The sequence below is a fragment of the Apium graveolens genome, chromosome 8 (assembly GCF_009905375.1).
Source record: "Apium graveolens cultivar Ventura chromosome 8, ASM990537v1, whole genome shotgun sequence".
Lineage (NCBI taxonomy): Eukaryota > Viridiplantae > Streptophyta > Magnoliopsida > Apiales > Apiaceae > Apium > Apium graveolens.
Window position 1 is genome coordinate 207582081 of NC_133654.1, and position 11231 is coordinate 207593311.

At 36.2% G+C, this 11231-nt stretch overlaps 1 protein-coding gene across 1 annotated transcript; it reads left to right on the top strand.

The window, feature by feature from the left end:
• Window positions 1-6861: 6861 nt before the first annotated feature.
• On the top strand, window positions 6862-8900 carry LOC141678651 (protein CHLOROPLAST IMPORT APPARATUS 2-like). The gene is made up of 2 exons (XM_074485002.1): window positions 6862-6918; window positions 7647-8900. Exon 2 carries the CDS (start codon window positions 7677-7679, stop codon window positions 8703-8705), a length of 1029 nt encoding a protein of 342 aa, XP_074341103.1. The 5' UTR covers window positions 6862-6918; window positions 7647-7676; the 3' UTR covers window positions 8706-8900.
• Window positions 8901-11231: the final 2331 nt, after the last annotated feature.

Genomic DNA, 11231 nt, shown 5'->3' on the forward strand with positions numbered 1-11231 from the left:
TGGATTTGAAAATATCCACCATATATATATATATATATATATCAGATTGAGAACTCTGTGAAGCTTTAAATAGCTCACAGCTGCTTTACAAGTTGAACAAACAAAACTACAGAGAAATTCTTACAGAATACAGCTTGATATGTTTCTCTAAAAATAAGCTTGCTTAGTTGATTGTTCTACTGGCTACTCTTGGTTTATATATCACCAAGTTACATGATAGTAAGACAAGATAATAAAACAAAATGTATCTATTCTAACTTCATGCTGCTTCACTACTCTATTCCAGCATCTTTGAAAATCTTCACATTTGCATGAAAATGGTAATGCTTCTTTGTTCTCAAAATCCTGCTTAACAGGCTGCCACATTCCTTTTGCAAACACCCGATGCATGTGACTGTGTTGTCACTATCAACAGCTATTTTGAATTTGATCATCCGTCGGGACTATGTTGGTCATCCGTCGGGAGTCTTGTTGATTATCCGTTGGGAGTCTTGTAGATCATCCGTCGGAAGTCTATCTGTCACTTGACTCTATTTCACTTATACAGAATTACAAAACATCTCATATTTACAATTAGTCAACCTATTCTGCATATCAATCTAGTAATCAACATGACTTAGAGAACCCTAAAAAATCTACTAGACTAAAACATGTTGTTTGCAAAAATATGTTACAGTACTTATTTGTCACATAAGCTACACTCTCGATGGATGTCAAATTGTCATCCGTCGAGAGCTACAAATTTACTAAGTCAGATCTACTAAGGTGTTTTGTTTAACTTATCATCAAGTTCACAACATATTCCTAACACACTTACTATGATTTCAAAGTTCAATATAAAATTTCATCCCGAATAGAAGAAAAGGATTCTCGAGGAATCTATGGATATTAGGTCATCCATGTTTTTAGCAATTTGTTAAATATTTAAAATCTTGACTGAGAAGAGTAAGTATGAAAGAAGAATTAAATGAAGATATTCATTATAAATATTCGTCGATTAATTGAGGAAATTTATTAAAAATTCCTCGGATAGTTGAAATAAAGTATAAATAGCGCTGAGCCGAACAAGAAGATCATAATCTATGAATGAAAGTTCATGGATCAACTAAAAGAATTGAACAAATCCTGATGCAAAGAAAGACTATTCAAGTTGGTCACATCAGAAGTTCAAAGTAGGGAACTAAAAGGATTGCTTGATATGACTTATCAAGGCAATGCGAATGATAAACGGTTTGAAGGGAGTACTGTGACGGTGAGTGGATGCCAAATAATTCACTGATTATCCTAACCCTCGTCATTATCCGTTCAAGGATGATCTCATCTCTTCGTTTTCATAATTCCATGTTTCAACTATTGTCTCCCTCAATATCATTTTAAAGTCACTTACTAACTTCACTTTCGCAAGTATATTTGCCATTTCGGTGTTTTACCTCAAAAACCTTTCTCATTATTATTCCAAAAGCATCTGTTAAGCCGATAGGGGCCTATTACATGCATCTGTTACTAAATACAAGTGGACAGTTCCCCCTGGGAACAGATCAAAGAGATCTCTCAGGGATCTCAATATAGTCCATAAGTTCGGTGGCATGTGTGTGTAAGTGAACATACATTACCAAGTATATTAGAGGTCTACGAGTATATATACGTAGTCTCTGACATCATTTCTACCGAAGAATTCCGCTCTAGACTCATTGGTCTATCCTTTTAGAAGGTTCTAAGATCGAACCGTCACTCGTTGTAATCTTACGCCATTTAATTGTAGACATGCCATCAATCCTTGATGCTCTTGATCTCTGATGTAAACCATCATAACCTTATATGTTAAGCATATTATAATATCATGCAGTGTAATCGTCTTACGACAACATTCTTATATTACATTCAAATCTTCCTTAATAGAAATAAAATCCTTAAGGGTATATTGGACACTATCTCTTCTGAATTTGTTATTAATACGATATTTAAATCCTCATTGGTAAAATGACACATTCAACTAGTTTGGGTCAATAACCTCAATTGTGTATTAATATTTAGACTTTATGGTTCTCACATGTGATGCCCCCTCATGGCAAACCTATAAGGAACTACGAGTAACTAGACTCGTGTTATCAAAATGAACATATGGTGTTGGTAATACTGTCTTTACCCCAAATGCCCTAGAGACTCAGCTCCGAGTTCTACATCCACATCCTTACCAAATCATATATGATTTTAATTTTTCTTCTCATCATTCTGATAATCTCCAATGGTTCTATTAGTCATACCTTAAAACCTCAAATATACATTTATCCTAACCTACACATTGGGGCCACATCCGGTAGTCCAATGATGAACTCTATAAAAGCTCTTACGCAATTTCACATCTAGAAAGACTTCTAACACTCTCGTCTCTGAGTATTATAACTTATACCTCTGATACCATTTCTGTAACGCCCCTAAATCCGGGGTCAGGAATCTGGGTCGTCACGCAATCCTTCAATCATGTGTAACCTGTATTAACTCAATAATCCAATAACTCTATATCACAGACCCCCAATCTCACATACACACACACACGCACAAGTTATAGACATAGAAACGATGTACACAATGTAATCTTCTTTTATTACAACTCAAATATACTTTACATGATCTTAAATAATTATCCGTAACCTCTACATGAAGTCACAATAATTACTACTAACATCTTTTACCTATCTGAATACTCTGGTCCACCTGAGACAAAGTTGTAAAGGAATCTCCCCACGATTGCAAGCGACTAAGTCCCACACCGGCATACTGGTAATCTGTTGTGTTGTGGCATTTAAAAGAAAGCAAGAGTGAGCAATAATGCTCAGCCATAATAATCAATATTGTGAAAAGACTGTTAAAGAAATTATACTAATCCGTATAAGGATATACATTTATTCAAAAGTAGTTTTCATGTGATACACACCTTTCGAAACCATGTCTTTGATTGACTTCATAATTCTGCGAATACCTTTCAAGTAAACCCAACACCTAGGCTTGGGTTACGGTAGTGCATATTAATTCCAAATGGAAGAATTGGACATTCACCGGAGCCCCTAATATACGATGATCAGTCGTATAACAGAATATTATTATTGTTCTCTACATGTAGAAGGATGACTTCCTTACTCCTGGTTATCACTCTGGCCCCATACGGGCTATGTGTCCCATTCTGGGTATACACACACTTTGTAGGTCCTTGAGTACGCATGGTACTGTTTCCTACGGTACTAGTAGTCTCCCCAGTACACGAAGTACTGGATCTCTACCCATCCTTTGTCCTGAAAGAATCCTATATATTTTCTGGAACTCGAACTATATCGAAGTTCCCCAAGCGTTTTGCTTGTTGATAGGCACAACTCATCTCATATATCTATATATGTATATACTTCCGAGAATTTTCGGAGGGAGTACTAAAATAAGGGGGAGTTCTTTTGACATTATAGTCAAATTATGTAAAGTATGCCGAGATAATATTCTTCGACGATCTGAAAATATTAGTATAATATTCTGAAACTCATAAAATATTTTAAAATAGGTTTTATGATTTTTAAATGATATTAAATCATTTGATAAATATTTAATAATTAAATAATAATTATTAAATATTTAAACCTCGAATAATTCTATTTTAAAAGAATATTTGAAATAATATTTTTCAACTAATTTATGTTTACGAATTTAAATTAATTTATAATGATATTAAATAATTGAATTTAAAATAAAATAATCATTGGTGAATACTTCTCCCATTTAAATGAATATCTGAAATACCATTCACTGATCGAGTAATTAAATACAGTTAAGGGAATACAATCTTTGGAAAATGTTTTAAGTAATTTTGAGGTATTTAATATTTCGCAAGAGGGTATCGAGTGCCTTGGAATAAAATAGCTACGGACTTTACTTGTCCAAAATATCGCCGGAATACTTCCGGATTTTTAAATAATAAATACCGACCGACTCTCGGTCTACAATATATATGCCACGTTACTCTCTAGAGTTAATATTTCTCAAATATAAACACCTCTCAAATACTTCCGGGTTTTTATAAACTTACACCGATCGACTCTCGGTCTAAATATATCATTTTCAAATCCGGTATTATTACTATACCAAAATCATCATATTTTATGTTTCAATATATAACAATTTGTAAATCATCGTAAAACATTCATCACGTATATATGGCAGTATTTAAAAGCAATCACAATACAACAGTTCTTAATTGGTAAGGTTTGAAAACTTGCCTCGAGTCCAAGATACCTTCCCGACTTCCACTCGTTCTGAGTTTTCTAATCAATAAATATCATAATCTTAATCAATATTCCTAATCCCATCACCGAATTATATTTGTAATTAGTAAAATACTTCATAACTTTTAATATTCGACCGACTCGAAATAAGTATCATTCCTTGGTCGAAATGGGCGGTCAAAGTGGTCTTCTAGAGTTGACTTTACCGAATGTTACTATTACGCGACTGAAACTCTACCATTTTTAATAAATTGAAAAATTAATATTTTAATATGAAAGAGCCTCAAGGAGCTTCTTGAGTGTTTTTATATTTATCATAAAAGTTTCATTTCGAAATTATGAATTTAAATAAGTGAAAAATATTTTAAAAGTTCGGTCAACTACGGAGATTTACTATTCATACGGCTTTCACTAAAATATTGATTTCTTTCAAACTGTTAATTCAATTGATGCACCGTCTTCACGTGCGCGATCTAGAAAAAATTTAGAACAGATGACTTGAAAATGGTTTTCTGGGAACAGGGGTGAAAATCCCGAAGCAGCAGTTTGATGGCGGTGGCTAGTTGCGGTTATTTTTGGGATTCTCTCTCCTTTCGCGACCTTCACTCCAATATTTTAATAAAATCAAAAAATTTAAATTTTAACCCAATTCTTTTTAGGAAGTGATCCTTACTGTCTTAGATAGTTTGTACAATTTTTCCAAAGTCCTGGAATGCTTTTAAGGGTTCCAAAAACGTCCAACCCTTAGACCAATTTTCTGTAGTTTGATTTCGCATAGGTGTTTTACCAAAACGGTCATATCTCCTAAACCGTAAATCGCCTTGACGCGTTATTTATATGTACGTAAACTACAAATCAAGGGATAGCTTGACATGTCCAGTGCGTTTTATTTTACCGAACTTACATGGTCTAAACCTTCTGTCTAACCAGTTCATGTGCAATCAAAGTCTCAAATTCACTACAACATCAACTCCTTGAGGTTTTCATCCCTCAAATATCATACCAACACTCAAACTCACCAATATTCATCCATTAACATGTATTATATTAATCAACATCCAAAAGTCACATCTTCAAAATAAGCATTACTCATCAAGATTTCATCTTAAGTGTACTAAACTTTCAATAACCCAACATACTAAAATTTATCTCAACATCAATCAAAAAACTCATCCAAGTAATATTTAAAAGTAAGAGTTTATACCTTATTGAGGAAAAGGGCTTCTAGGACTATGTTGGTTAGGGCTTGTATGGCTTGTATGATGCTTATAGTGGGTAGATCCTTCAAAACTTAATTCATAAACAAGAGTTAGTTTTCAGATTTACTGTTCATCCCCAACTTTAAACAAGGATTTGACTATGTTATACTAATCCAATGGCCATAAAAATTTGAAAGTACCTTGTACATGATATGAGAAAGCTTTGGTTAAAATTTGATGATTTTGGAATGCCTAGAACTTGAGATATGGATTTTTCTTCCTTGGTGATTTATGATGGGCAGTTTCCATATATCTCTTCAAAGAACTAGAACAATGAGGGTCTTACACTGCTTAAATGGAAAAGTCATGTGATATAAGAAGTGTAGATCGTCTCAAGACATTTCTAACAAGATATAGAACTCAATGTTTTAGTGAGAAATGAAGGAGATACAACATTTCTAAGTTGTTGTTCTCAGTCTAGCCGGGTTGAAGAAAAAGAAGGAGAACTTAACTTACTTCTTTGTGTTGCTTCTTGAATAAGTGATATAATCTGTACAGCCATTCCAATGCAAATGTTTTCGCTAAATGTCTTGTGATGGTCATTGCACCATTAACAAAGTGTATTTTTATTTCGGAAAGATATAGAGATTTTAACCATGTAATTTTTTATTTTTTTTATCGTAGGTAATCCGCAGCCGTTACCCTTCGGGTGCGTACTGGGTAAACCCTACGGACTCACGCAATAACCTGCAAAACACGGAAATCAAGATAAACCGCATTTAAGCGACAGACCCCAGCTCAGGAGTCATAATCATAAATTTTCCTCACGTGGGATTCGAACATGTGATCAAGAGGATAGTTATCCCCTCTTTAACCAACTGAGCCAACCCTTGCGGACAATTTTTTTTGTATTATTTATAAAGATTTTTTCAAGTCTACTAGCATATTTTGACAATTTGAATTATTCGGTTTTAAAACCAAAACCGATCTGATTATAATCGAACCAAGATTTTTAAAGTTGATTTTAAATTTTAAAATATCAAGAATATACGATTTCAATTTTGATTTTATTCAAAACCGAACCCAACCGAACCGTACTCTGACCCGGCCAAGTTAAAACTAGTAAAAACTCAGCGGGGAGGATTGCAGAGTGTGGTCCAAATAAAAAATTGAGGGGCATTGTCGCATCCTCTGTTATCATCTCTCTCGTTTACCACTTTCAATCATGTTTCAGCTCTTCTATCTGTCCGTCCATTACACCGAGTAAAACCCACAACCTTCCAACAAATATATACACACACACATAATTATATTACTACCACAAAGAAAGACTGGTGGGTCTCTGCTATTTTTACAGAACAAATCTCTTCCCCACTTTCTATCTTCTCCCTCCCTCCCTCCCTCCCTCCCTCCCGTGACTCTTTCTCTGCTCAATACAAACTCTGTCTCCCCCTGTAATTAACTCTCTCTCTCTCTCTCTCGTTTCTACTATTGGTTAATTTTTCTAATCTACTTGTTAGATGTTTCTCACCCCTTATTGGGACCTGTGCATTTATAATTTCACAAATTGTTCTTTCCATTATATATTCTGAGACCTCTCTGCTCATTTGTCCTTCCTATTCTCTACCCAGTGCTTATATATATCAACATAGTGTCCTTTCCTCTTTTAGGTCTTATATTAGTAGTACAAGGCTCTTCTTGGTTTTCTCATAGTTTCAAACCCTCATAAATTTTAAGTATTTGTGGGCATAATAATGAATTAAAGATTGTTTTTTTAGGCTTTGGGATCTCAACTTGTAATACCCTTTTGGGTTTTTATAGGTTTCTGGTATCTTTTTATTCTACTCTACCAATTAGTTTTATTCTCCCTCTTTTTGTCTCTCTTCTTTTTTTAATAAATTGGAGTGCTTTTTAGGGTTTAGGGGTTTTATGCATGTTTACCATCTTCTATCTGCCCTTATTGGTTGTTGAAATCTAGCCAAACCATCAGGCGGGTCACTCTCCTTGCCAATTCTTCTCAATTTTTTTTTATTCTGAATCTTGTTTTGTATAGAATTTTATGAGCAGGCTACTTGATTGTTTTATCTTTTATGCAATTCAATTGTAATTTGTCTTAAAGTTTGCTGCTTGATATTGTATCTTGAATTATCTGTCAAGAATCTTGTTTTTTGTATGAATTCAGGTTTTACTGTTTTTGCTTGTTAGACTTGAAATGTCTTCTTGTTTAAGCGGAGGAGGCCGGACTTATGGGTTCGATCTTGACATAGTTAAATCAACTTCTACTTCTAGTAGAACTTCACATTCGTCGTCCCCGTCTTCTACACTCTCTGAATCAAGTAATTCCCCAGTTTCAATTTTGCATCGAAAGCCTCGAACCTCTCGAAAGAGACCTAGTCAGACCTACAATGAAGCAGCTTTGCTTCTATCGACAGCATACCCTAAGATATTCCCCACCAAACACCTTACAAAGCTTTGCAAATCTAGCAAATTATACAACAGTTTTCTAGACGAGCCTCAAGAATTACTCCTTCCATTTCGAACTATAGACAATTCAGGTTTTTTGCTTCATCAGCCGATCCTAGGAAAGCCCATTCTTGGCGTTGTGCCCAAAGTTGTGAATTCTTGCGAAAGGGCTTGCCAGAGCTCCCTAGAAAGTGATTTGTATGGGAATTCTTTGGAAACTTGTGATGGGCATCAAGATGATTTTGATGCGGAGTCGATATTGGATGAAGACATCGAAGAAGGCATTGATAGCATCATGGGGAATCTAAGTGTGAACAACGATGGTGTAATTGATGAGTCCACAAGTACTACTTGCATTGGTTATCCTTTGGGACTGGGATTTAATAGAAATTTGGATTGCGACTTCGGAATGAAAAGGGGAGGAGTAAGGGCATTGAGAAATATTGATGAATCAAACTGGTGGAGCTTTCCAACAGTAAATGTGGCTGACATCACACCCAAATCCATGAAAACCCAATCAGCAGCAGCACAAAAGAAGAAAAAGAAGGTTGAGAAAATTGTGGAATTGAAGTCTTTATATTCTCCAAAATATAATTCTGTTGCTGCTGAAGAAGAGCTACCAGAATTGAGCGGAGGGCCGCGCCTGAAATTAAATTATGACAAAGTAACGGAAGCTTGGTCGGACCGGGGGTTGACAAGTGACATATATGTCGGTGTATCCACCAGTACTTCTGCCAGGAAATCTAGGTCCAAGAAAGTTCTAACTACTAGCACATAACTGTGCCTGTTAATTTTGTTAACTGCTAGTGTTATTTTAGTGTACAACACTTTATATGCTTTGCACTTAAGTATCAATAAATTTGCAAGTTGCTTGGTCAGTATTTCATCTCAAATTAAAGATGCACTGTCATATATGTTGATTCACTTAACTGTATTGCGAAAGAATAGTATCAATAACAGTAATTATTTCTCAGTTGGCTTTGTTTTTCAACTTAAAATCTTAAAAGTTGGCACAATTTAGGTGTGGTTGTGTTATATATATATATATGTATATGTATTGAACTTATGGACCAGAACATGGAGTAAATGTTAGAGGTGAAGTAGGAGTAAATTAATGTTGATATTTGTAATATAGGTTGGATAAGGCAAGGCTGGGTGAGGTCGGAGGTGAGAATTGAGATGAAATATATATGTTGTTGGAGGGGAGGAGCGAGACATTTGAAGCAAATACTGTAATAAGCAAATACTGTAATAAGCAAATACTGATGTCAATCAGATCATCCAAAAAAAAAACAGCAGTAAAATTGTGGGATGTAGAAGTCTGTTAATCTCCATGTTAAAGTTGCGGGGGGTGATTTGTTAGAAAGCCAAATTCATACTAATGGTGTCCAGAGAATCTACTGTGTTCATTTTGATTAGTTTTATTAGTTATCTTATGGAAATTAATTCGTCTCTAAATATATATCCTTGACTCAGAAACGAAATCCACAAAGTGTTTGATGCATGCGGACCTCTTCCCGATATCCTGTTTTGTTGAGCACCAAGTTATGCTTGCTGCATTGTTACTGTGGGGAAGATGAGACCAACTACTGTGGGGAAGATGAAACTGGTTCGTCCATGAATAATCATGTACTGGAGTAACTCTTGATATTTAAAGTATTTTCTCTCATATTTGTTTATAACAAGCGTTATATCTGATAACTCTGTTTCTTCCCGGATCTTCTCCCTTATCACGTGGGCTAGGACCAAGTTCTCGTAGCGGTTGAAATGAGGTTAACTTGCTAGGTAGGGGTCTCTGCAAAACAGAACCGGAGGGGTTGTCTCCCGCGACAACTCCGGTGTGAGAGTAAGAAATGAGTTTTTTTTAAGAAGAAGAAGAGGGAAGACGGAGCTATTCAAAATATATGTGATGGTATGTGTATAGGTGTGTAGCAGTCAAATGTTTTTTTTCAACCCCTAAAACCCTCTTTTTGGGGCCTTTTATAGGTTCCAAGATTTAGGGTTTTTGGGGTTTGTATCTTTTAATCTGGGCATTTGATCATTCTTGGTTGTTGATTAATTGGACGGTTCGGATGGACTGTGTGGTCAGGTGTCCTTTCTCCATCAGAGTTGCCTTGGGATCTTTACCAATGGACGGCTGGGATACAATTGTTCCATTTTGGGTAACATGAGACAGTTGACTCTTTTGTCCTGTGCCACGTGGCACCGGGGACCACCCCGGCTTGGGCCTGGGGTGTTATCTCTTTTGGGTTTCTGTTCCTTTATTTGGGCTTGGTTACTTCTGGCCTATCATTTGCCTCTCACTCCCTTATGCGGGTTTTCCCGGATGGGGGAGTAGTTATCTTGGAAAAATTTTATCACTCCTTTGATTTGTGGCCCCTAACCCGGGGTGTTGTTGGATACAAGTCCCCGAGGTTGTGTTTGGGTAGTCCTTTTGGTTCTTGACACTTGGAATTTTTTTTATCATTTTTCCTTTGATTTGTGGCCCCTAACCCCGGGGTGTTGTTGGATATAAGTCCCCGGGGTTGTGTTTGGGTAGGCCTTTTGGTTCTTGACACTGGGAATTTTTTTTATCATTTTTCCTTTGATTTGTGGCCCCTAACCCCGGGATGTTGTTGGATACAAGTCCCCGGGGTTGTGTTTGGGTAGGCCTTTTGGTTCTTGACACTTGAAATTTTTTTATCATTTTCCTTTGATTTGTGGCCCCTAACCCCGGGGTGTTGTTGGATACAAGTCCCCGGGGTTATGTTTGGGTAGGCCTTTTGGTTCTTGACACTTGGAAAATTTTTATCATTTTTCCTTTGATTTGTGGCCCCTAACCCCGGGGTGTTGTTGGATACAAGTCCCCGGGGTTGTGTTTGGGTGACTAGGTGTGGATGCGACAGGTGGGTAGTATTTTAACGCTTTTCCCGGAGTGTCAGGCGGCGGTTGAGCTTCTTGTACAAATACATGTGTGAGTATATGTATATATACGAAACGTTGCAGTTTTTCCCCCCTTTTCTCCTCAAAAGCCGCGCCTGTTAAATAATTACAGCGATGTAATCATTAACTGCAGCGGTTATTTTCTGGACACTCAGGATTGTGCCACGTGTCTTCATTCGACGGACACGATTGTGTTTCAGTTGAGTGGGTTACCTCTTCATTTGTGCCTATAAATACTCCACCTTTGTCATTTCTTTTTTCTTTACGCAATTGCAAACACAAAAACTCTCTGCAACTTTTCTCCAAGGCGAATTTGGGAGCTTTTCTCTTTTGAAGCCGCCTTATTTCTCCTGCTTTCTTGTAAGTTTTTGAACTTTTCTTC

Coding starts and splice junctions, on each gene's coding strand:
- LOC141678651 (XM_074485002.1), top strand. CDS start 7,677: ATGTCTTCTTGTTTAAGCGGAGGAGGCCGGACTTATGGGTTCGATCTT.